Raw genomic sequence first — 27,935 nt, forward strand, 5'->3', positions numbered from 1 at the left:
CTGTGCATTCACTAAACAGCTCCCCTCCCACTGATGGAGGGAAGACATATGCCTCACATAAGACATAAGCCCTAAAAGGGCTTCCATCTCCATTTCAAACATACTATTTTACTTAATTTGGGGCAACTCAGAATTACTGCAAGCTGTACATACATGGTTTTTGGAATCAATATGCATCCTAAAATGATTTATTTCTTATTGTGCTCAGATCTTGCACTTAAAAAGTTCTATCATTTTTATTAAGAAGCCTTCAACTGGTCTCTAAAAGCTGCCAACATTCAGGAATGAGGCATCATCAAGAGTAATAGGAGAATCCTGTTTTTAAGACAATTAGTTAGGGTGCAACTACTCCCCTAACTTGTCCACAGACACACACTCTACACAATTCCAGCTTTCTCAAAATCACACAAAGAATCATTTTGCTCCAGTACTCTGATGGGGAGTCCTTGCAATCTTATTCTGACTCAACTGCTTCTCTTAGCAAACTAAGATTCTGGTGATCATGGGCTTTCTGCAATTCTATCAATTAATCTCCAATTTATATACAACTCCAAGTTCTACACAGATTGGTAGAGTTGCCAGATTTAACAAAGAAAAATATAGCCAAGTTTGAGTTTCAGATGTTTTTTCTTACTGTAAATATTTCTCATACAGTACTTATATGAAAAAAAGTATTCATTCTTTATCTGAAATTCAAATTTTGCTTACCGTAGTGCCCTTCTCCACTGCCTTGGAAAGAAAACAGGAGTCCCTCTTCCTACAAGGGATTCTCTTTTTTCAATACTTCTACTCATCTCTGACACCCTCCACAGAGTCTTTGGGGTAAAACTCAGGTTAGGCCAGTCACTCCATCATCACTTTATTCTCGTTTTCCTACCTTTCAAAAACTTTTATCTTTCTTCTGTCTTTATTTAACTTTGAGGCTTGATGCTGTGCTGGGCACCAGAGTGGGAGGTGTGTAGGCATAAAAAGTTAAATACACTTATCACTTTGGTCATCTAAACAACTTACAGGGAACACACAGACGTACTTCCTTTTTTCAAAGCCCTGAAAAAAAATTCCCCGTGTTGTTTCTTACTCCACGTAAGCATTCCTATTTCTGATCGCTTTTGATCCTTCTAGGGTTCACACACTGAACCTGTGTATGTAGATTCACACAACTAGGTGAGATTGAGGAAAGCATGAAATGCAGAATGTGTCATTCTGCACTCATTTCCTACTTACCGGATGATGGCGGTGTAGATTTTCTGGAGCTAGGTACTATGTCACCCAAACTGGATGATGAATTTCCTCCTGATTTACTGGAGTAAAGCAAAAATTTATATTACACTTGACACTTATTTCAGATATTAAAACATTTGTATTGCTCAATAAACATGATTAGTCATTGTGTTTTTTACTGAATTTTAAATTTGCCTTTCCTACAAGGAGACAAATAGTAATTTCCCAGTGGAGATTCCTGGAGTACTTGAAACAGCCATGTAATAGTCTCTGTTTCAAATTCAAGGTTTAATTTTAAAAGGCCCTGGGAGAATGGAAGAGAACTAGGGTAATTTCTGCAGCCCTCACATTCTCTACCAGCATCACAGAGAGACAGCAGCAGAGATTTCCTTTGCTTCTTAGGTCAGAGAGCCTCTGAAATAATGCAGAGAACCTTAAGGTTAATGACAAGACTTATGGTTTTCTTCTTGTTTGGTTCTCTTCTTCTTCTTTTTTTTTTTTTTTTTGGTTCTCTTCTTTGTCTTAGCTTGGTTACTTCTAGTGTGTTAAGACTGAAAGTACTGAAGCTTTTTGAGCAGCCTATAAAAGAAAAACACAGCAATACTAAACTTGCTAACCTTTACGAGATACACAAAGGAACATGACAGTGTGACATGATTTAACCCTCCGACAGCATTTAGCATTTGGAACATGTCTCAAGCATGACCAACATGGAGGATTCAACTTTGTTCATTGAGGTACAATTTGAAGAGCATGTACATTGGGACCAGTAAATCCTAAAATTTGATATGTAATATACCAGTGTTTTAGAAACTTTAGACTTAACATCAGAACCAGAGCATTTATGCTTTTACCAGCATCCTGGCACGCTAAATGTCCTATGACTAAAAGGCCCCCCCTTCACAGATGAGGACAATGGAAAGAAGTAGCGAGTGATAGGCAATTTTGGCAAGACAGTCTTACTGTCTAACATTTTTATTATCAGAGCCAACCCTGGGTCCAATTGAATCTGCTACAGTGTCTATGCACCAAAGGGCAATGTTTAAGTTACATAAATATTAATATGAAAAAATAAATTCCCGAAAACACCAGTAACCAGGCTGAATTGTATTGCTACTATTCTGGCATTTTAATGTGTAAAACAGACCAACATTAAAAACTTACAGCAGCTAGAAGGAGGCCTCTGTATCTTTTTGAAGTTCTTAAGAGATACTCCAGTACATTTAACAAGGATACCAGACAGTATGTAAAATTAATAAAAAGTGGTATTTACAGAAGCAACTTCTGATTGTTTTATAAGAATATCCATTACCAGGACCTACACATTTTCTTCCAGAAGTTCTTTGTGTGTTTGGTTTTTATTTTTACTTCTTTCACAGTACCAAGTCTAACTTCAGTTCAAGCATGGCTCTGTTGAATTTTAATAAAAGTCAAAGTATTATTTGAATTGTGTAAAAATTTCAAGGAACACCGCAAATAGTCAAAATGTTCAAAATGCAAATTTGCCCTTAACTTTTAATTCTAGACAAATGCCACATTCCTGAGCTCTGCCCCAAATTATTGCCTTTGATTTCTGTCAATTTTTATAATTTAAAAATCAGAGTTCTTGAGATCCCTGGCTGGCACAGCGGTTTAGCGACTGCCTTTGGCCCAGGGTGCGATCCTGGAGACCCGGGATCGAATCCCACGTCGGGCTCCCGGTGCATGGAGCCTGCTTCTCCCTCTGCCTATGTCTCTGCCTCTCTCTCTCTCTCTCTCTCTGTGTGACTATCATAAATAAATAAAAATTAAAAAAAAACTTAAAAAAAATCAGAGTTCTTACGTACTCTGAATTCTAGTTATGTACTCAAAACTGTATTTTGAATGCTAGAAGACAAATGTAAAAATCTCTGAAAACAAGTAAAAATGCCTTCATGTACTGAAGCAAAAGCTTAGGTAAAAAGGACAAAATAAAATCAAGAAAATCAAAAGAGAAGAATATATAGTTGTAGGAAAGGCAACCTAGCTCCCTAGAATAAATTATGAGATGCTACTCCCCAAAGTATTAGTCTTTTAAGGAAAAAAAATGAAATAGCAGAACAATCTATCTAATATAGTAAATAATAGCAATGGCAATATTAATATGTTTTGTCCTTACTGTCCCGGCCCTCACTATATGATGTACAGAGTAGTGCTGTAGTCTGTCTGAGGTCAGGCTACAGTCACATCTATCGAGTTTTCATCAGGGTTCTACTGCCTAGTAGTAGTGCAAACTTGGTCAAGTTCCCTACCTTTTGTTGCCTCATCTATGAGGTGGAGGCTCTGATACTTATTGTTTCTGCAGATCCTTATAAAGCTGAGCTGATGACTCACATCAGACCAGGGATGCCCACTTGGGAGGCAGAGGACGACCATGGGCTTCCTTAACAATTTTGGCCAAAAGCTCTCCCTTCCTACTCTTTGAGAAATAGTTTTCCTTTCTTGGTTTGTACATGAATAAGCAGAGAAAGATGTACAAGTTTATCTCTGCAAAAACCCATCCCAAATTTTCCATAATCCATTCTATAAAACACTATTGCAAAAGACATGAACCAAGAAAAATTTAAGATAATTTTCGTATATACATGGAAAATATCCCCATCCCACTAACCTAGATTCATAGGATACATTAACATATTAAAGGCTCAGAAAAATCCTTAAGGTAATTAATTTCCTATTACCTAGTACTGTCCTAAACTTATTTGACCACGAAAACTCTTGAAAATGCTGAATTACCCCAACAAATGAAGTCAATACAAATGCCCCCTATATGAGATAACCTCAAACCTCAATGAACTATATATATCACCAAACTGAAACCAGCAATATCTATACCCTATAAAAATTTTCCACATTATAAAATTTTGTTAGCTAATATTAAGATACCAGTATCGATCCAGAGAATAGAAGAATACACACTAAAGCCAGTAGAACACTGGAAATTGTATGAATAGAATCAGATCTTCAACATCCTACAAGTAAGATGTGCATGCTTTGTTGGTCTCCTCGCATCTACTTCTATATGACTGAACGCATCTCACAATCTGAGAGCCGCCCATCAGCCAGGGATTAACGAAAGCCAAATATGGATAGAGGTCACCAAAAAGGGAAGAATACCATCTGAACTAAGAGAGCCTGACAGTTACAAAATACTAAAGAAGATGGGTGTTCCAAACCAAAAAGGATCGTCTGTTTTACTTGTTTGCAGGTGCTTGACACACACAAAAATTCTTCTAATGCTAAAATTTTACCATTGACAAAGGATTTTGCAGCATTATAGAAACAAATAAAATCTAAGCTAGGAAAAATAGAAGCCCGGCTATTCACATTAGCGAAAAGATTTGCCCAAATCACATCCCTCCCCACAGGGCAAAGCAGGCCATGTTCTGGGACTGGCCTGTTCAATTTCAGATTCACTCCAGGTCGGAGTAGCTCTTCCAGTGATTCTCTTATGAGGGGGGGCCACAACTTTAAGAATCCTAGGATGGTTTATCCAGCCCCAGATTATTGCATAATTCATTTAATTGCTATCTGTGAAGGCAGTTTTAACTGGTTTCACCCTGGGTTTCCCTTTAAGGGCTTAGCAGTGGGTAGAACTGAAAATTGAGTTTCCCAAGTGAAGACGAAACTAACGGATCATGAGACTTGCTTTTTGCCTGGTGATGTCTAAGACCATCATTTCTAAAATGCCTCCCTGCCTCGCCAGGCAGCTACCGACACTGGGATTAGTCACCAAGGTTGCTCAGTGCAAGAATGTTTTCAGTAAGAGTTTAGGACCTGAGAATTTCCTCTGCATTGTTGCCCCAATTTAATACTTTATTATTAATGAGAACAGTTAATATGATGTTCTCCCAAATAAGATGAAAATGAGATGCTGGGATGAAGTTTTTAAAATGCACGATTTGTGATGCCATCACTAAATTGTATCGCCAGTCTGCTTTTCAACATATAATAAAGACGGTGGAACACAGAAAACAAGAAGACATGAATGATGGTATAATCTGGACTTTGATACAAATACTCAATATTCTCCTACCTGGAGTAGAATTTCCCTTGCTTGGCTCTCTGTTCATGCTGTAGCCTCATATTTTCTAGTTTCACTGGGCTTGGAATGAATCCGATTTCACAGCCTTCTTTCACCAATCGCCCTATCCACCAGTCATTGTTAAATTTCTAAACACAAAATCAAATTTGTTTGCGGTCAGTGCACAGAAGGTCATGTCTTCAGATTGTTTTTCTTCTACATTAACTATCTTCAATGGAAAGAAATATTATAGCAGTTACAGTTAACTATGCCTCAACATCACGACTGGAGAAACTCTAAGGGTTTCGTGGTTGACCATGTAAGAGTGAAGTACTGTCAACGGGGTCAGCAATCCACTGGCAATCCATTTTCTTTCTGTTTCCTGCTACTTGCTTTGAGAGTAGCCTGATTTCCAATGCAGCTTCTGTAGGATCAACTCCCCTTGTTCAAAGACGCACAGCCCTTCTTAGCAAGAGACCATTAGGAACCAGGGAGTGTTACAGAGTCCTCTTCTATAATCAGATTACTTAAAAAATATTAAGAGACAGTATCCACCATTTGCTTCGACGTGGATGGAACTGGAGGGTATTATGCTGAGTGAAATAAGTCCATCGGAGGAGGACAAACATTATATGGTCTATTCGTTTGGGGAATATAAAAAATAGTGAAAGGGAATAAAGGGGAAAGGAGAAAAAATGAGTGGGAAATATCAGAAAGGGAGACAGAACATGAGAGACTCCTAACTCTGGGAAACGACCTAGGGGTGGTGGAAGGGGAGGTGGGCGGGGGGTGGGGGTGACTGGGTGACGGGCATTGAGTTTGGCACTTGACAGGATGAGCACTGGGTGTTATTCTGTATGTTGGCAAATTGAACACCAATAAAAAATAAATTTATAAAAAAATATTAAGAGACAGATATACTGAAATCTACCTGAAATATCTTGTGCTAGAGCAAAATGTCCCTTTGTATGAACAAGTTTATAATTACCATGGTACGCTGTTCACAGGATTTCTCCACTCATGTGATGCTGATAATTTCTCTCTTGCAGGTAGAATATTTCTCCTAAATCTTTACGATTTAGTTTTACTTCTCCCAATTGACTAGTATCTTTTCAGTCTGTTCTTGAACATTTCAAAGAAGACTATCCATTTTATTTTTATTTTCCTTCCACAGTAGAAAAAAGATCTCTCCTTAAGCATCAGCCATCAGGAGGGGACCTTGGGTTAACCCAACTTTGTATTGTAAAGTCAGATTCCAGGCATGCCATCATTTCTGACAACTTCTATCTTTTCTTCCCAGCCAATATTTCATATCTCTTTCTAAAAGTTAACAAAATGGTAGGCTCTAAATTCTCTAGGCTCTTTTTTTTTCTTACTTGTATAAAAACATGTTTGAGTTGAGGCTAAAAGTATACCTGTCTACCTCTTTAATGAATGAAGTTTTAGAGTGTGGATTTATTTTTTTAAATACATTTTTATTATTTGTGTCTAGTCAGGCTCTTTTAATTGGCAGTCATCACCTCCTTCACCTACAGCCCATATCACACAGTAAGCATGAAATTTATATGTGTGCCTCATGACATGTCATCCCCCAGATGCAAGTCAGTCCACTTGTCATTCCTGCAGGTCCAAGGAATTCTCATACTCACACACTGAGAATGTTATTCAGGGGGAATTTCTGTTCTTTTCATATGATGTTCTGCACAGCAGGGATTTGATAAATGTTGACTCAAAATAAACCTTAATTAAGGGTGAATTTTTTCAAGGTATGGATAAGAGTCATTGTTAACTGACAGGTGGAGACTTCTGGCATTGAGAGAAAGGAAGTGTCCTGCTATCTGCTTCCTGCCTCAGTGGCCCCAATTCCTACCATTCTCCTTCCACTGCAGACATTTACCACTGAACGAGGCCCAGGGCATTTGGGTGGTCTGCGTTCAGGCATTGTCAGCAGAGAGGAGAGATCATGAATTCTAGGTATTATTATTAACCTTTCCCAGATGGTTAAATGTGAGACGTGGGAAAACAACACAGAGCCAAGGTTAAAAATACAAAGAAAAAGTACAGGTTATGCACAAAAAAGGATCATCTACTCCAGTAATTCCCAATTTCTGGGTCACAGAGCCCAGGGGAGACCTGAAGTTACTGCAAGAGGCCTGTGACTTCTTTCTTCTTTAAAAGGGTTATATTTATATTAGAAAAGGTTGAGAGGCACTGCATTCGTGTGTGTTATACAAGTGCAGCTATATGCAAGGCTATTTCATGGCAATGAGAGAGAAGAAATGATGTTTCAAGGTGAAAATCCATGCAGGTAGAAATTCAAATGCTTTTCCTTACTTCCTTAACATGCAGAAAATCTTTTGCTTCGAAGGAGATGGCCATGCCTGGCACTGGGACATCATCTTCATGGGCTGCACTATAACTAACATTTGTCCGAACAGCAAATGCAACGGGCTTTGTCTGAAGAGGGAAAAGAAAGGGAAAAACAAAAGTTAAAAAACAAGAAACAACAGAGTTCCTCCCTTTCCTCTCCATGATACCAACAGGAGCCGAGTATCTATTGTCATCATTTTTGTTCTTCCACCTGTGTTCTTTATCACAAAACAGCTTATTATTATTCATGACATGTGAAATATTCACACTCTGAGCCACATGGCACCCATTTGTGAAGTAGGAAAAGGCCACTGTTCTTTTTGAAAGCACTACAAATAATGAAGGTGAAGATGAAGTATGGGAACTTGGGTTTAAGACATAACAGCTTGTAACAACTGGAAATCAGGACACACACACAGAGGCATAAAATGCCCTGTTTTTCTTCAGTCTCAGTGAAAAAGACTTAGTAACCACCACCACCACCCCCAAACAGCTACTTTAATGAATAATTAATAACATAATTCTAGGAAGTACAGTGTTTGGAGTGAAAAAAGCCAGAGAATATATCTAATTCATGGCTGCAGGGCATTATGAAATCAATGGCCTTCAATTCTTTTTAAAGACTGATTTATTTATTTTAGAGAGAGTGCGTGCACAGCGGGGAGGGCACAGCGAGAGGGAGAGAGAGTTTCAAGCAGACGCCACACTGAGCATCGAGCCTGATACAGGGCTCAATCTCATGACTCTGAGATCACGACCTGAGCTGAAACCAAGAGTTAGAAGCTTAACCAAATGAGCCACGCTGGAGCCCCATCAATGATCTTTTTTTTTTTTTTTTAATTTTTATTTTATTTTATTTATGATAGTCACACACAGAGAGAGAGAGAGAGAGAGAGAGAGAGAGAGAGAGAGGCAGAGACACAGGCAGAGGGAGAAGCAGGCTCCATGCATCGGGAGCCCAGCATGGGATTCGATCCCGGTCTCCAGGATCACGCCCTGGGCCAAAGGCAGGCGCCAAACCGCTGCGCCACCCAGGGATCCCAATGATCTTTAATTCTATTATTTTTCGTCCTTGAGTTTGGTCAGCCATTGAACATGACGTTATGAGTTGAGCCATCCTTCATTATTTGATGCTTTGCAAATTTACAGGTTAAGTATTTGTCCTCTATCTAGGCAATTCCTATTTATCTACAAGGTGAAAAAACAGATAAGCAGAGACATGATAAAAAGAGGTATTATCTTAACCGGCATTGTGTTTCTTCACATTGTGGGTATGTGGACCTTTTCTGAGCAGTTTCTCCCTACTAAGGGAGCACTTCTTTGACCTGGCTTGTCAGGGAGGAAAAACAGCAATTTGGAATAAGAGCCCATCTTTTTTTTTTTTTTTTTTTAAGATTTTATTTATGAGAAAAAGAGAGAGAGAGAGAGAGAGAGAGGGTCAGAGACATAGGCAGAGGGAGAAGCAGGCTCCATGCAGGGAGCCTGACGTGGGACTCGATCCCAGGGACTCCAGGATCACGCCCTGGGCCGAAGGTGGCACTAAACTGCTGAACCACCCAGGCTGCCCAAGAGCCAATCTTTATTTCCAAATTTTCCACAGTTAATCTGTTCTACAAGATTGTTGTCTGGGTTGAGGAGTGAGCTAAGACCCATGAAGTCACTCAGATCTACCCACAATATGCAGACTGAGAAAGGCTACCACATTCTGGATGAGGGCACAGTAGACATAAAATGGACATAAGTATATGAAATCCAGTTCTTGGTATCCACTATGACCTTTCGTGACATAAAAGGTCCTCTTCCTCAAATGGAAATAGGGACTTTAAAAAGAAGAAAAAGGGGCACTTGGGTAGTAGCTCAGTAGTTGAGCCTCTGCCTTTGGCTCAGGTTGTGATCCCAGGGTCCTGGGATTGAATCCCACATCAGGCTCCCTGCAGGGAGGATGCTTCTCCCTCTGCTTATGTCTGTCTCTCTCTCTGTCTCTCGTGAATAAATAAATTCTTTAAAAAAAATAAAAGAAAGAAAGAAAAAAAGAGTTGCTCGTAGTTCCATCACTGAAATACACATGATCCTTGATAGAGGGATAGTGCTTCCATTTATTTCTCGAAATTTCTTTAAATATAATAGATTTTACTTCCACAGCTATAATCATATTTCATTTTTTATCCAGTTTTTAAAGTAATATACTATTTCTTCTTGTGATATGCTTTTTAAATATACCACTTAAAATTATTCCACTCATTCACCTTTTTTGCTATGTAGGTTTATAATTTTTTTCACGATGATAAAAATTCTACTTTGAAAAATCTTTATACGAAAAGCCTCTTTCTATTTAGACTTCTTTCCTTGGGACAGATTCCCAGAGGTAGCATGAGTAAGCCATGAGTTATCAAGACCTTTTTAAATTCTATTCCAAACTACTGTCCAAATGGGCTGCACCATTATAAACGGCAACCAGCAGTATATATGATGGTGCCCTTTAAAAGAAGATGTAGTCTTAATCAGACTTGGTTTTACTGCTAGAAATAGGATTTTCCTGAATAGAGCTTTCCATTATTCAGGACAGTTTCTGATCACCAAAATGTAGATCTGAGATCTTTTTATTTTTTTAAATTTATTTTTATTTTTTTAATGTTAGCATGGTCTCTCATTTCCCTTAAGGTCTTTTATTCCTTGAAGGAAATAGAGTTTAAGTGTGGCGTATGTGTTTTCGTCACTGGAAGACCTACATTTTGAATGTACAACTCTACAGAGGATCCTATGAAAAATCTCATGTCTTTTATGCATTGACTTTTCAAAGACTAGAGTTGCAGCAAGAGTCAACACTGAAAAAACAAAAAAGCTGAAGGTGTGGTGAAGGCTAGTGTGGAGTAATAGGGGCCACAGGTAATAATTTTATGTTCTGACAGTCTAAGACATTAATATAGAACGTTCCTCTTTCCTTTAAAAAAATTTTTTTTAAAGATTTTATTTATTTATTCATGAGAGACACACACAGAGAGAGGCAGAGACACAGGCAGAGGGAGAAGCAGGCTCCATGCAGGAAGCCCGATGTGGGACTCGATCCCGGGGTCTCCAGGATCACACCCTGGGACGAAGGTGGTGCCAAACTGCTGAGCCACCCAGGGATCCCTTGTTCCTCCTTCCTTGACTCACATCCTGTGACCAATAATGCCAGCATCAGATGTGGAGCTGTACCCGGAATCAGCAGTGTACAACACAGAGAGAAGAAAGAACTGCAGAATCCGGTCCCTCAGTGTCTCTACTCCAGGAACCATATTTCTAAAATTAGAATGGACAACAGTGAAAGTGAAGAGGAGAAAAAGGGGTTTTATCAAGATAAGAGAGCCTACCCGCTAGAGAGAAAGACCCTAGATGTGAACCAAAGGGGCCAAATGACGGTGTAACCTCTGGTTCCTGAACCCACCTCACCTCTAACTCAAGCAGTGGGTCTGCTACGTGGAGGACATTTTCCGCATCAATTCCATTCGTATGGACCTAAGAACAGGGCATTTTAAATGGTCCAGGACTTGAATTCTGATTCTGCCATTTACCAGGTGAGTGGCCTGGACATTTTTTTTCACCTCCTCTGAGCAATGTTTCCTTGTGGTTAAAGTGAGAGTAATAACAGCAACATGGCAGCATGATTATGAGATTTCAGAAAATGCATGTCACCTAGTTACAGGGAGTCCTGCCATTCTTGACAGTGTGCATGGACCTCAAGGGCATTATGCTAAGTGAAATAAGTTAGACAAAGGCAAATCCCATATGATTTCACTTATATGTGGAAGCTAACCACCACTGCCCCACCTCCCCCCAAAAACCCAAACTCGAAAAAAAAGTATGCAGAAGGCCAGGCCAGTGTTTGGAATAGAGGGTGCTCAATAAATGGCAAGGTGCCTGGGTGGCTCAGTTAGTCAAGTATCTGACTCTCGGATTTGGCTCAGGTCACCGTGTCAGGCTCATGGGACTGAGCCCTGTGTCAGGTTCTGTGCTCAGCATGGAGTCTGCTTGAGATTCTTTCCCTCTCCCTCTGTTTCTCCCTCCTGCTCTCTCTCTCAAATAAATAAATAAAATCTTAGAAAAAAAAAAAAGAAAGAAATGGGCACTTGCTATATACCATAATAAATACCATACCTAAATGAATGTTTGCCCCAATTCACTCATCTTTTCAGGTCCCAAACATTTTCCTCTTTGCTCTTCCAATGTCACGCTCCTCAGACCAAATGAGTTAAGATAGTTGAGTACCTGCCATATGACACAGTGTAACATAACTATTACATTCAAGATGTTTTTCTCCAGCGCAGATTCTTTCATATGGTCTTGGCCATGAGAAAATGGTAACGGCTTCCCCATGCCTGTTTTGCTTCCACTGTCCTATCTCTTAGATTCTGATTTTCTTCCAGTCCTCAGTCCCAAAGGCTTTTATTTTTTTAACCAACTTGAAGTCTCAAGGGAACATGGGACCTAAGGAATCTTTGAATGTCTATCACGTGAAACAATTTTCTTATCAAACATACCCTGTTTTCTGCTGACACCTGCATTTCTGGCCTGCTGGCGATAGGGTCCTCAAAGGACTTCCTTCTTTCCTCATTTGAGCCTCTCGGCCTCGTTCCCACTAACGCATGCACTTTCGGCCTGGAAGCCTGCCATGTTTTTATGGTTTTTCCAATGTCACTTCTGTAATCAGGGCTCTGGGATGTGCTTTAGTGGATCTCCACTTCACACCCATGAGACCCGGGATAAGAATCTGTGGCTATACTGAGTTTTGGGGCATTTATGTTTGGATGTTTGGAGGCCAGCCACTATTTATTATTATTATTATTATTATTATTATTTTTTTTTTTTTTTGCTCCCTTCCTAAGGTAAGGCCAAGTCCTGAAAAGTCCTGGGGACACCAGGACAGAGGAGACTGGTGACCGATGAGCCAGAGCTGTCACACATGCTGGGCCCCTGAGGGAGGCAAGGCTGGGCCAGGTCTCAGAAGCAAAAGTAATGGTGCGCTACGGGGAGTGGGCTTTACTGTGGGTCCTTTGCCCACTCTCCAACCCCAGGGCCTCACAGATCTGCCTGAGAGATTCATAGCCAGAGAGGAAGGTAGGGAAGCAGGGCAGAAAGCACACATCTAAAGGCAGTCCACAGCCCTAGGTAGGGTCCTAGCGGGAATACTGTGGCATGGGACTTAAATCCCAACTAAGAAGGAGATTTGGAATCACCCTCCTCCACAGGATCACTGGGATAATAAGGATCACATGGTCTCTCAATCAACTGAATTCCACTTTCTTTTGACCTCATTAATAGCCTAAGAACTTTATTTCTCAGGCCAGTGCCATAGTTGGAGTCTATCGTTGCTGTCTCCTTATACCTGGGTTCCTGGCTAACTTGTTTTTTGGAGGTCACATGAGTTGGAAGGCACATGAGGCTGTGGAGGTCACATGAGGTCCTACAAGACTCTGCTTCTCACTCTCCTACACCCAGGTAACAAGGCTGATGGATTCTTTTGCCTTTGTTGGTACCTTCTATCTGGCATATGCTCCATAGTGTGCCAGAGAGGTTGATGAACCCCTCTTATTTTGTGGTTCCCTTTTTGGCACACAGAATCAAAAGTCTGCTCCACTTCAGCTTGTGAGCTAAAGATCAACAGATTCTTCACTTAGTAAGTACCAATTTGTACAAGAGTAGAGCATTTCATCCTCCAGTTTATGCAAAACTGCTTTTGAAAGATTGTGCCACTTCACTACCATATCTCTGATCTGTTTTCAAATGTTTGAAAAGGGGGATGAATAAATAATACAAATGTAAAGCAATTCCTATTCTTCTCTTCCAAGTCCTTCTTCATCTTGTGCACAGCACGACTTATAATCAAATTATAAGAGCTACCACTGTGGGACGTCTGAGCAGTGTGTTGTGTATTATGCAGGCTGGCACCCTTCATTTAATGCCAGCAACAACTGGTTCTCCCAGATGAGGCTTAAAAAAGTCCTCCTAGGCCACAAATAATGGAGGTGATATTCAAACCCAATGATCTCAGTCTAAAGCCTGAGCTTTCTGCAGCCCTAGGCTGCCTTTCATTCAAAGTGGTACATTGACGGCAATTTTAGAGCACTCAAATGTCTGTGTAGAAATTCCAAACACTTGAAAATTGTACTTTACAAAATGCTCACACATTGGTTGGGACAGAAAGAGGTAAAAAAAAAAATCAGGCCAAAGTCTGCCTTGTAGTGTCATTGAGTCCATTTTTAAAAAACCGATAACCCTGAGCAGATTCATGGGCTAGAACTATGAGGCGCCTGGGTGGCTCAGGTCATGATTTCAGGTCTCTGCTCAGCAGGGAGTTTGCTTCCCTCTCCACCCCTCCTCCTGCTTAGACTCTCTTCTCTCGCAAATAAATAAAATCTTAAAAAAACAAACAAACAAAACTACAGGAATTTACTGTAAAGGTCATATATTTCTGCCTCTTTGCTCTTGAATCAATTTGTGGTCCAATAAATCAATAACGCTGTCAAATCATGATTTTTGTTTATTTGTATACGGTTTTTCTTTCTTCTATTTCCCATGACATACAAAGCTCTATTTCAGAGAATTGAGAGGGATGCCTGGGTGGCTCAGCGACTGAGCATCTGCCTTCGGCTCAGGGTGTGATCCTGGGGTCCCAGGATCTAGTCTCACATCAGTCTCCCTGCGTGGAGCCTGCTTCTCCCTCTGCCTGTCTCTCTCTCTGTCTCTCTCTCTCTCTTTCTGTGTGTTTCTCATGAATGAATAAGTAAAATCTTAAAAAAAAAAAATACATGTGGTTTCATGACTTCCAAAAGTGCCACGAAGGACTGTGCATAGGGAGGATCGAGAGACCACAGCTACTGTATCATCATACAATGTGCTATATATGTGAGGAATATACTATAAAGAATATATACATAAGGAAATTATAATATATTTACTATATTGGAAAGGGCTAAGAAAAAGTCATGCAAAATTCCTTATGATAAAATGTTTCCTGGCCTAACATTAAGGATTTTCACTGGCCTTACAGTTAATTTGGAAGCATTCTAACTTTGCAAGTTTATTATTTTTGGAAAGATTCCTTTTTCTGTGTCCCTTTCTCATGGCACCTGCTGCTGTATCACCAAGGATTCTTTGGCTTTGATCATGGCAGGACGGGGAGCTTTCTGTCAGTTTAAAGTCTCTGGGTGGAACTCCCCTGATGATGACCACACGTAGTTATAAGTACAGCTGAATGCTGAAGATCCAAACCACTTGGTTTCACCATTGCCTGCCCTAGGCCCAAGCCAGCACCACTAAAGTCCGGCTTATTGACCCAAAAGGATGACCCAGCAATATCTCAACCTTTCCAAATGTTCCTTCTCCTCCTCCTTGATGCTCCCGTTCTGACTCATGGCCTCTAGCATCCCTGAGCAGTCATCATGCCGTCATATGCTGTACTGCGCTGAGAGATGGATGCCAGAGTCCACTTATGCACAGGCATGTACAAGAGCCCATCTAGCAGGTGCAGGGGGGTGTTCGCGGACAGCTCAGGGGCCACAGGACTTGCTTTTTCACACAACCAAAGGAAGCTGTGTTAGTGCTCTAGATGCTGGGCCTGTGCGAAGCCAAGGCTTCCTGTCAGAGTATATGTTTGAAGTTTAGCACAGGAGCCAATTTTTATATTTTTCACAACCGTCTGGAATCACTAGACCTAAGGCTATCAGGACATGATTAGTGTAAGTAGAAGATAATTAACTTAAAAAATTTGTTTCAGTCCACTTCTGGGAATATGTCCAAAGTAGACAAAAACACTATGTTGAAAAGGTATCTGCACTCCCATGTTCGTAGCAGAATTATTTACAAGAGCCAAGCCAGGGAAACAACGTAAGTGTCCATGAACGGATACATGGAGTATTATTCAGCCATAAAAAGGAGGAAATCCTGCCATTTTGTGACAACATGGATGGACCTTGAGAGCATTATCCTAAGTGAGGTAAGTCAGACAGCAAAGATAACATATGATCCCACATCTCAAAAAAACAAAGAATCTCAAAAAAACAAAGCAAAACAAAAACTTTTTGGTCATAAAGTAACTGTAATAAAACAGATGACAGCAAGTTTATGGTACCATTTCTAATTTTCTTCCTAAACAACAACCTAATGGCATTAATAATGAAACCAATCCTGTTAATGAATACAACAAAATGTCAATTAAAAATGTGCTAGCAGTAGAATACCTACTGTTAAAAAGCAGAATAAAATTCACCCCAAACTTCTGATCATGATTAATAGAGTTACTTGATTTTTCATGCATTGATTTCTTCTTCTTCTTCTTTTTTTAAGATTTTATTTATTTATTCATGAGAGACACACAGAGAGAGGCAGAGACACAGGCAGAGGGAGAAGCAGGCTCCCTGCAGGGAGCCCGATGAGGGACTTGATCCCAGGACCCTGGAGTCACAATCTGAGCCACAGGCAGACAGATGCTCAACCACTGAGCCACCCAGGCACCCATGATTTCTTCTTCTTAATATAAAGATCCATTTTATTATGCTCAATAGCAAGGTAGGGTTTTTTTTTTTCCCATTTTCATTTTGAAACTGTTGATATCTAATAACATAAAAAATCCATAGTTTATGTTTTAATGTCTATAATGGATTCGTCTAAATATTAACTACTCTCCACTTGCAATATTTTTAAAAGAAACTTAAAGAAAAGTATGACCCAAATATCTATTATGAGACTATAGAAAAGAGCTTAAAAATCAAATTGGATTTTTTATCTATTTTCTTTTTCTTTTTTTTTAATCTATTTTCTTGTGGTACATTATCATTTCCTATAAAACCTGCTATACTCTTCCATAATTAAAAATGACTCAAATGGGAGGATCACCAATGAGTCGTACACAGGAAATACTCAGGAACTGAAGAGATAGTAATGTACTTTCCAGAATAACATCACAGCAGTTTTGTTTTTTACATATTAATACTTCAGTGTCCAGTTATCCTTTCCTGTAGAACTTCTCAGTATTGTTTTGCGACTTTCAGTGACAATAAAAAATCCTTCACATACAGAATGAAAATCTTCAACTTTGATTCCCTATATATACAGGCAAAAGATTGTACAGCATGTTGTAAAAAATAATCTTGCCTTGAGTCTTACCAATCACTGAACTTTAAAAAAATACTTGCTTAATTTATTACAAACTACCAAGGGTAGGCTGGGAATTTTTTTTTAATGTTTTATTTACTTATTTGAGAGAGAGCATGCACGAGTGGACAGAGAAGCAGACTCCCCATTGAGCCGGGAGCCCGACACAGGGCCCAATCCCAGATCCCAGGACCTCTAAGATCATGACCTGAGCCAAAGGCAGATCCTAAATCAACTGAGCTACCCAGGCACCTCTGGGAGTTCTTTAATAGCAAAATATATCAAGCCATAGTGATAAAAAAAAAATGTAACTAATTATGTATTCTGATCACTGAATATACTGACTTGGACTGAATAAACATATCCTCAGATTTGCTTCAAGATAAAATTTACATATGCAGCAGATTTGAGAAATTTCAAAGTTCTTCCCTAGAATTGATTCCCTTAATGAATATTTATAAGAACATGTTTACTATCTTGAGTCCCTGCCGTCACCCCTCACATGGCTTATTTTGTATTCTAGTAGAGGTGATATCAAATAACAAAGTAGAAAAAAAAAAGTTGTGTGAGTAGAGGGGGATGAAGGGGATGAAGGGTGAACAGGCAACATGAAATGGGGTGGTTAGGATAAAGCTCTTCAGAGTTCTCATCCCTTATTATTTGTGTATCAGGCACCATTCTGGAATTGAACAGTAGAAACTAAGATTCTCATGCCCTCTAGGAGCTTAAGTTCCAGAGAGGAGAGACAAAGCATACATAACAGACATCGTGGGCAATGTATGTGTTCGAAGGAATGCTGTGGAAAAAGAAAAATCCAAAACAAGGTAAAGAAAGCCAGGGTACAAGGTGACAGGCAGGTGGCATTTGAACAGAAGCATGAAGTGGGTGAGCAAATGGAGGTATGTGAACTCCAGGTAAAGGAAACTGCCCCCACGGCCCTAATGTGGAAACAGGTCAGATATGTCCGAGGAAGACAGTCTGGCTGAATGGAGGGAAGCAAGGAAGAGAACAAAAGGTGAGGTCAAAGCACTTAGGTTTTATGTGGCTTTTCAGGTCACAATTGAGATGTTCAGCTTTTACTCTAAATGAAGTAAGTCACTAGAGGGTTTTCAGCAGCAGTGATGCGGTCTGACATGTTCAAAGTACTATGGTGGCTGTTAACTGAAAAGTGACTTTGGGAGCCAGAACAATTAGGCAGGAAAAAGAAATAAGGGACACCTGGGTGGCTCAGTGGTTGAGTGTCTGCCTTTGGCCCAGGGTGTAATCCTGGAGTCCCAGGATCGAGTCCCACATCAGGCCTGCTTGGAGCCTACTTCTCTCTCTGCTTGAGTCTCTGCCTCTCTCTCTCTCTCTCTCTCATGAATAAATAAAATCTTAAAAAAAAAAAAAAAAAAAGGAAATAAAAGGCATCCAAACTGGAAAGGAAGAAAAGAAGTAAGATTGTCACGACTTGCAGAGGACATATTATATAGAAAGAACCCCAAAGACTCCCCCCAGAAAACTGTTAGAATTGATAAACAAATTCAATAAAGTTGCAGCATACGAAACCAATCTACAAAAAATCTGTGGTAGTTCTATGTGCCAAGAACTATCAGAAAGAGAGATTAATAACTTTACAAATGTATCAAAAAGAATAAAATACTTAGGAATAAATTTAACCAAGGAGGTAAATGACCCAAATGCTGAAAACTATAAGCCACTGATGAAAGAAATCGAAGAAGATACAAATAAATGGAAAGATATCCCATGCTCCCGCTGTGGAGGAATATTGTTAAAATGTCCATATTACCTAAAGCAATCTATAGATTCAATGCAGTCCCTATTAAAATTCCACTGGTATTTTTCACAGTAGAAATGTGATTTAGATTTCTATACCTAATCTATAAATTAGATTTATAAATCTTAAAATTTATATAAAACCATCAAAGACCCTGATTAGCCAAAGCAATCTGGAGAAAAAAAGAACAAAGCTGGAAGCATTATGATTTCAAACTATATTATAAAATGATATTAAAAGTATAGTACTGTATTGGCATAAAAATAGACACATAAATCAGTGGAACACAATAGTCCAGAAATAGATCCATGCATACGTACATGGTCAATTAATTTATGACAAAGGAGCCAAGAATATTCAATGAGGAGAGGGCAGTCTCTTTAATAAATGGTGTTGGGAAAACTGGACAGCCACATGCAAAAGAATGAAACTGGACCACTGTCTCCTACCATACACAAAACTTAAAATTAATATCCAAAATTTATAAAGAACTCCAACTCAAGAGCAATAAAATAAAATAAAAACAATCTAATTTAAAAAATGGGCAGAACACCTGAACAGACATTTTTCCAAAGAAGACATCCAGATGGCCAACAGACATGTGAAAAGGTGTTATCATCAGGGAAATACAAATCAAAACTACAATAAGATATCACCTCATACTTGTCAGAATGGCTGGTATCAAAAAGACAAGAGGGACACCTGGGTGGCTCAGTCAATTGTGTCCACTTTATATACTCAGGTCATGATCTGAAGGTCCTGGGATCAAGCCTTGCATGGGGCTCTCTGCTCAGTGGGGAGTCTGCTTCTCCCTCTCCCTCTGCCCCTTTCCTTGCTTGTATTCTCTCTCTCAAATAAATAAAAAAAATATTTTTTAAAAAGAGACAAGAAATAACAAGTATTGGTAAAGACTATAGAGAAAAGGGAACCCTCGTGCACTGTTGCGGGGAGGGTAAATTGGTGCAGCCACTGTGGAAAACAGTATGGAGTTTCCTCAAAAATTTAAGAAGAGAACTACCATATGATCCAGCGGCTGCACTCCTGGGACTCCAAGCATTTACCACAGCAGCAGGTATATACATAAATAATTGTTAAAGGGCTCAATTAAGGGATTGCTTTTTTTCTGTTAGAGAAATCAATTATTTAAAAAAATTTTTTAATAATAAATTTTTTATTGGTGTTCAATTTGCCAAAATACAGAATAACACCCAGTGCTCATGCCGTCAAGTGCGCCCCTCAGCGCCCATCACCCATTCACCCCCACCCCCCGCCCTCCTCCCCTTCCACCACCCCTAGTTCGTTTCCCAGAGTTAGGAGTCTCTCATGTTCTGTCTCCCTTTCTGATATGTTCTGTCTCCCTTTGTGATAGAGAAATCAATTATTAGGTGTTTATGCATTACCTACTCAATGCAAGGTTCTGCTACCATTGAGCTCAGGGCTAAGTCATTATGGGAGCAAAGTTACCTGATCAGGATTTTGTTTTATATGGTTAACACGCATGCATGGGCACACACAGAGAACCGTAGCACACATCTTTCTGCATATCAAGACTTTGATCACATTGGATCTGAGGCCTTCCATTAAGATATATGATTAGCAAACACCCATGGAGAGATATATCAAGTAAGAAGTCTCATATGAAAAACAGAGACCATATCAGAAATTTCAGTGAATTCCATTGTCCTCTGCAGCATGTACTCTTTCAGTAAGAACATTCTGGCTTCTTTTCCCCTAGTGAGGCTGCCTCTCCCTAGAACAGTGTCTTCAAAATGCATAACAACTCTTCCAAGTCGCTAGGCAAAGAGCCAGCATGAGAAAGTGCTGGATTTTATTTATTCTGCAGATCTCCTTCCTCACCTTAGAAGGGAGACTGCTTAGAAGTCATGTTCCACTAAGCCAGCATCTTCAAAAGAAAAGAAGTCTTTAATTTTACTACTGTTTAGTTTTATCAAGCATGATAACAGTATTTCTCAAGTTATTTGGAAGTTAATGGTATAATTCAGAAACAATTTTTACTTTATGTTCACTACCTTAAAACACACACACACACACACACACACACACACACACACAACCTGAAAGACTTGTCTTTTCTTCAGTTGCTATTATGGACTGAATGTGTCCCCAGGATTCAGACACTGAAGCCCCAGCTTCCAGTATAACTGCACTTGGAGGTAAGGTCTTTTTTTTTTTTTTTTCCAAAGCAAACACATGGAGGTAAGGTCTTTATAGAAATCAAGGCTCTAAAGCCATGGAACTGGTGTCATCCTGATAGGAGGAGGAGACACCACACAACACTCAGGGTGCATACAGAAGAAAGAAAGCAGAGGAAGGACATAGAAGGGGTTGCGAGCCAAGGAGAGCATCCTTGCCAGAAACAGACTTTACTGGACCATGACTGAAAACTTAGAGCCCCCAGAACTATAAGGAAATCCATTTCTGTTGTTGAAGCCTCATCATGTATAACACTCTGTTATGGTAGCTAAAGCAGATTAGCTTTAATCAAATCCATTGCTTTAACCAAATCCATATCATGGTTTATATTTCTAGCAAAAAGCACAACATTAACCTATATTATTTTGACATAAAAGTTATTCATAACCAAAGAGTTTCTTTACCCAAAATTTGGAGAAAATCTGGGAAATGTCAAGTCAAATACACATACTCAAACATTTCAACACACATTTACTTAACATCTACTTTGTTGGGACACCTGAGTGGCTCAATGGTTCAGCATCTACTTTGGCTCAGGGCGTGATCCTGGGATCAAGTCCTGCATCGGGCTCCCCACAGGGTGCCTGCTTCTCCCTCTGCCTGTGTCTCTGCCTCTCTCTGTGTGTCTCTCATGAATAAATAAAATCTTTAAAAAGAAGCCATTATATGCCTCTAAAAAAAAAAATCTACTTTAAGATTTTATTTATTTATTTGAAAGATAGAGACAGCACGAGAGGAGGGGAGGGCCAGAGGGAGAGGAAGAAGCAGACTCCCTGCTGAGTAGGAAGCCCCACGTGGCTCAATCCTTGGACCTGCGCCGAAGGCAGGTGCTTAACCAACTGAGCCACCGAGGTACCCACTCTACTTCATTTACAATCCAACACTGTGTAGGTGAAAAGACAGGATGGTGCAGGACATGGGATCTCCTTCTTCAAGCCTGTAGAGACTCCAGCTGGGGAGCTGGTGCTTACCCCAGACCAAAGGCTTTTAGCAAGGGCAGTTGAAAAGTCTGGGTTCCTGGGTTATAGGTTCAAACATACTCACTTTCTCCTGATGTTGGTTGGCTGTACCTTTCATATAGTTGCTCTTCCAGGTCCTGAATAATCATGTTCTATTTCTATTCTTTCTGTTTGTTTGCATCCTATACTGAACCTACCTAGCTGTCCCATTTCTTAGCTGGTTTTCTCCAAATTACAGCATTTCCTTTTTTCTTAAAGTGCAAAAATTAAAATAAAAAACAAATACAAAGTGTGGTGATGTAGGGTCACAGGGACCAGGCCCAACATTCTCCGAAGGGCCTCAGACGACAAAGTGCGGCCTGGAAACATCTAGAACCTATCACACAAGTGGTCTAACATGTTGCCATCAAGGTTCTGCTAAGTACCTGTATTCCATTGCAAGAAAAGGAATGAAAAAAATAAGACAAATCAGCAATGGTATCACTCCTAAAGTACTGCTTTGCATTTAAGTGGCTATAAAAATGTCTGTTCCATACTTAGAAAATGATCCCCTACGAAAAACTTCCCAAAAAGCATTCTAAACAAATGCAAGGGGAAGCCTTGACAAAGTACAGACTGACAAAGGCCGGGGGAGGCGGGGGGAGCGAAGGACAGTATTTTTTGGTTTTAATTCTGTAATCTTCACTTCCTTCTCCAACAGCTGTGGTCTTCCGTCTCCGCTAATTAGATCCCTCAGTTCTAGTGATCAGAAGTTATGCAAGTTTGCGTGTGTTATTGTTTATTTCACACCGAGTGCTTTGTTTTTCCCAAAAAAAACGGAGCGAACTATCTCTGCGACCAAAACCAAATTCCCTGACCAATTTTGGCAGGGAATAAATTAACACAGAAAGCTGTGGGTGTCAGGTTCCGAACGGGAGACCCTGTCTGACCCTCCACTGCTGGACCACTATCCAGAGGAAGGTTTTGTGGCCAACTGGCACCACGCTTGAAAGGGCAGACGGGGTCCAAAGGAGGAAAGCAGAAATCAGCTCTGCTGCATGAAAAAAATTCTGTAATAACTGACTAATGCTGAACACTGAATGGGTCACATCTTTAGATTTTTAGATACGAGGTTACCATTTGCACATCTACAATTAAACTCTCACAGTCACTTGTGTTAAAAGATAAACTGAGGTGTAAGAGAATCTTCAAGATTGTGTTTGACCAAACTCCGAGTCAAATGAGGCAGCACCAAAATCACCAGCGGTTGGGAGCACGCCACCAACAGGAGCTGAGGGAGAAGCTTGTATGGTGAAGACCAGGAGTGAGGCAAGGGAAGGGACTGGCTGCAGCTGAAGCCTAGCTGGCTATCGGTGATGGGCTGGTCTCCTGGATACAAGTGCATTTATAGGAATCGGCTCTGTCTCGGTTTTGGGGTGCTCTCATAGGTTTACCAAGTCATTAGAGTCACTGCAGTCAAATGGCCTCTCTGCTTAGTTACTTTAACCCTTGTGATAAGTCTAAAGACCTTTACCAAAGGCATTTCTAGTATCTGCTCAAACATCTTCAGTCAAGTCAGGGGTATTTCCACTTCCTTGTGGCCTTCTGTGAGTCAAAGTTTCAGAGAAAGCAGTTGGCTACTGAGTGGGAACGTAAGAAGCAGGGGCACTGACTTCCTTGAGCATATCTGTGGCAAGAGAAAGAGATCCTTCCTTGTCGTTTTTAACGCTCGTACCTGTCTACACCCACTGACTAAATAATAGGTCTTATTCAACCAACCAGTTAGATCACCTCTCAGTTCCCCCAGAAGCGGAAGCCGAGGCAGAGTGTGTACAGAGGAGTACATCCAGGGAACAGAAGTGAGAGACACAGTAAAGCAAAGAAGGAGGAGGGAGAAACTACGAGGGCACACTGATGACCTGGTGGCCACTAGGTATTGCCTTAATCCTCCTGGACCATCTCCTGAGAAGCCACACGAGCCATGTCTCAGGACAACCTGTCAGGAGGAGGATGTTACGTAGCCTCTTCCCTGATCAAAAGTGTGCTGGCTTTGGTGTGACTCTCCTGGGCTTCTGTGTACTCCGGGATAAGCTTGGTCACCGTCAACAGGCAAGGCCTGGAGTGGGGTGAGGTGACCAGGAAACGAGACCATGCAGATGGACTACCTTGGAGACGGGTCCAGCAAGAGGCAGGTAAGGCTGGGAGCATCTCGGGGGTGTGTAAGAGGTATCGACTTTTTTTTTTTTCTTTACTATTTAAAATACACATTATCTTAGCCAGTTCAGGCTGCTGTACAAAGGGCCATCAACTGAGTGATTCATAAACAACAGAAATTTTTCTTCTCTCTTACTCTACTGGAAGCTGGAAATCTGAGAGGAAGGTGCCAGCACGGTCAGTCTGGTGACAGCCCTCTTCTAGTGGTTGATTGCCACCTTCTCTTGTATTTTTTTTTCAAGACATTATTTATTTATTCATGAGAGACAGAGAGAGGCAGAGACACAGGCAGAGGGAGAAGCAGGCTCTCTGTGTGGAGCCCAATACGGGACTTGATCCCAGGACCCCAGGATCACGACCTGAGCCAAAGGCAGACGCTCAACCACTGAGCCACCCAAGTGCCCCTGCCACCTTCTCTCTTGTCATTTTATCCTCAATGTGGTAGAAAAGAGGGTAAGAGAGCTTCTGGGGTCCCTTCTATAAGGACCCTATTCCCATTCATGAGGGCTTCTCTCTCATGATTTAATCCCCTCCCAAAGGCCCTTCCTTCTTGATAAACTCACACTGGGGGATTAGGATTTCAACAGAGCCAATTCTAGGAGGGACACAGACATTCAGCTCATGACACACATCTGAAACATGTTATCCTTAATTATTTCCTCTGACAAATTCTCAGATCAAAAGGTGTTTATACCCAAAAAGGTGTGATACAGATCACCAAATTTCCCTCCAGAGAGATGTGCTCATTCTCTTGCTTCCTGACAGGGGAAAAAGTAGCTAAGTTCTCCTATCCCCAGCTATAAATCCTAAGTCTCAAGATGATAAGCTGGAGAAAAGCTCTGAATTCTAATTATACAGTTTAACTACTTACACTCAGTAGAATTAGCTCAGTAATCAAGTCATTTCCTCTTTATTTCATCAAGTATTCCGTTCCTCTATGTGCAAGGTTCTCTCTTTAGGGGAACACAGAGATCAACAGGAAAAAATATGGTTTTTGCTCTGTGAGATGGCTATCCCAGCGACAGGGAGATACGGACACAACATTATTCACTGCGGTTGTGTTAAGTTTTACAAAAGGGATGCACTGTATGTGACGACACTTACTGCAGCCCTTAAATAGAGGGACTTGCCTTATTCTAGACGTCAGGAAGCAGCAGCCTTTTGGCAACCCAGGGAAGAAAACAAAAACAAAAACAAAAACCACACCTCTAATATTTTAAAAACAAATTAAGAATAATGATTCTCAGATCATTTGAGTGATATTTAAAATATCAAGCATTTATCCACTTGTCTGAGTTTAGTGCTGGCCTTTTCAAAGAAGGTATTCTTGGAAAAAAAATGTACATTTATTCCAGAGTTGCTTCCATTGTTTGAAAATTATTTAAAGTCCCTGTTTGAAAGTGTCAAATAAAAAATAGGATCTTTTGAATGCCCTCTGTATTGATAACTCACTTCCTCAGAGGACAGGTTAGTTTTGCCAAAACAGCCCGGAATCATTCAAAGCCAAGTTTAATGGATAATGGTCAACCTGGGACATAAATTTTTTACATTACAAACATTGCTTGACTGTAAAAGTAATGAGCTGTCTTCTTTCTGTACTTCATGCATTGCCTCAGAGGATAGTCCTAGAAATTTGTCAATACCTTTTGAAAGAAAGCTAGTCCCTACCATGGCTCCCCAAAGTTTTCTTAATTTTTTATGCTTCCCATAAGCCACCTTCTTGGGATTTTATTAAGAACTCCAGGTACGCCTGCAGAAATTTCTTAGCACAGGCCTGTCAAGAGACCGGATCATAAGCTTTGGGTTATTTGTGTTTACTCCTGGCAGGAAAAAAGAAAATCAAAGAAAGGGTTTCAGTAATATATCTATATATGTTTCTATATACCCCACAAAATCAAGCATTTCTACTTTTAAAAAGAAGTGCTAAATAGTAACCACAATTTTGAGCACCCAAATAGTCACAGATTTATAGGGTTTTCCCTCCTCTAGTGTGCAGAAGAACTGGGGAGAAGTAGTAACAAAGAAATTGATCTACTTTTGACTTTTTTCCTTTTGTGCATTTTGCTCATTTTATTTCAATGGAGGTATGCTAAGTTTCCTATAATTGCTTCAGCTGCTAAGTAATTTGTAATGCCCCAGAGAAGCAAAAGCCTTGCAGGGAGTTGTTGTTTTCTAAATGGCTTTTTTTTTTTTTTTTTTTTAAATCTCCAGCTTTACCGAAGTATCAATACAAATAAAATTGTAAGACATTTAAAGTGTACAACATGGGGCACCTGGGTGGCTCAGTGGTTGAGCGTCTGCCTTCGGCTCGGGTCGTGGTCCTGGGATCCCGGGATCGAGTCCCGTGTCGGGCTCCCTGCAGGAGCCTGCTTCTCTCTCTGCCTGTGTCTCTGCCTCTCTCTATCTCTGTCTCTCATGAACAAATAAATAAACTTTAAAAAAAAGAAAGTGTACTACATGATGATTTGATATATATACACACTGCGAAAGGATTTCCCCCCATGTTAATTAACAAATCTATAACTGTCCTTCTGTATTTATATATTTGAGAACATTTAAGTTCTCTCTTAGCAAATTTCAATTACACAATATAGTGTTACCAGCTGTAGTTACCATGTTATACATTAGATCCTCAGACCTAATTTATCTTATAAGAGAAAGTTTGCATCCTTTTACCAACTTCTCCCTCATTCTCTCTACCCCCTAATGGCTGTCCCTAATGGGCAGGCCCTCTCTGAGCTCCACTACTGACAATCCAGAGGGAACTTTTAATCTGGAACTTGCTATAGACAACACAATAATTAAGAAAAATGAAACTCCCTTATAGAATGAAAAATGTGCCCTGCGAATGTTGTTGCAACATAAACATGATTACATTTAAGTACACAGTAAATGGTATGTTGCAGAGTTTTATATTAATTGCCCTTTATTCCTTCTACGGTTGGGTGGCTCAGAACTCCTCTATCCTGATCCAGAACACGGCTCACATGTCAGGGCTCTATTGGTACATTTCCACCCAGGATGGTAGCTTTTGTGTATGAGGACCCTTCTTACTAACAGCCGCCTACTTGTGTGGCCTGAACTTCACTCTGAACTCACACTGTAGCAAACTTATACAAAAAAAAAAAAAAAAAAAATGTTTCTTTCCTGTGTTCTCTCAAAAACAAAATAAAACAAAGCAAAAGGAAACAACCCCCCTGTCACCATCCCACAAATCTTCCTGATGTCAATTCCTCAGAAATTGCAAAATGTCTTTTCTTTCTGTCGTGTGGCCCTTTCGCTCTTTGCCTCCTGTGTTCTTCCTCTATTCTGAGGTCTGTCTGCCTCAAGCTGAAGAATAGCCACATTTGCATCCATACGCTGGTGGAAAGACAAGCTTCCCAACTGGGTTAGATGTGGATAAAAACACCAATACCACTCTCGGCTGGGCTCCCAACTGACATCCTCTGCTGTGTTTTAACAGCCTAAGGAAGCTTACTACTTATGCATTTCATGCTCAATATCGACTGGTTATGCCAACATGCCACAGAGTTTTCACCGTATACATTTTAAATCTCTTTAACAAGTCCTAGAGAACATCACAATTGGACACTGCTCTGCAAAAGTCAAGATTCTGAGCTGTGGTTAAATAGAAATCAGTGGGTTCCCCTGGGGATTCTGTGAAAAAAATAGGACAGGATGCAGTCACTGCATTATTGAGGAGATCTGGGTAGAGCAGCCCTGGCCATGAACTGGTTGTGTAACCCGGTGCACGGAAAGCTTTCCAAGCCTGGTTTCCCTATCTTAAAGAAGGTTCCAACTCAGAAGCAAGCTGGAACACACATCACTCTCAGCACAGAGCTTGGCACACCTTCCTAACCAATCTTGAGTTCTGCTAATCTGGTACTAATGGATAAATAGTAAGATTTGCTTATGGGGCAGAGGGCGGTGGTGGTCAGGGGACTATCAGTAAGGCCCCTCTTGATCCAGAGAGCAATAATTACAGCTATACTCATAGAGTGTGTTCCACGGATGAGCACGCACCCCA

General features: G+C 40.4%; 1 protein-coding gene across 12 annotated transcripts in view; it reads right to left on the bottom strand.

The window, feature by feature from the left end:
• CACNB2 (calcium voltage-gated channel auxiliary subunit beta 2) overlaps window positions 1-27,935 on the bottom strand; it is a 374,689-nt gene that overhangs the window by 35,028 nt on the left and 311,726 nt on the right. For all 12 annotated transcript variants that reach the window (XM_038529966.1, XM_038529968.1, XM_038529965.1 and 9 more), the window contains 3 exons: window positions 7,598-7,720; window positions 5,276-5,412; window positions 1,225-1,301 (listed from right to left, as the gene is read on the bottom strand). In XM_038529966.1, the coding sequence (XP_038385894.1) occupies window positions 1,225-1,301; window positions 5,276-5,412; window positions 7,598-7,720 (337 nt within the window). The remainder of the gene's footprint in view (window positions 1-1,224; window positions 1,302-5,275; window positions 5,413-7,597; window positions 7,721-27,935) is intronic.

The sequence above is a fragment of the Canis lupus genome, chromosome 2, assembly GCF_011100685.1.
Source record: "Canis lupus familiaris isolate Mischka breed German Shepherd chromosome 2, alternate assembly UU_Cfam_GSD_1.0, whole genome shotgun sequence".
In the NCBI taxonomy this organism is placed as follows: domain Eukaryota; kingdom Metazoa; phylum Chordata; class Mammalia; order Carnivora; family Canidae; genus Canis; species Canis lupus.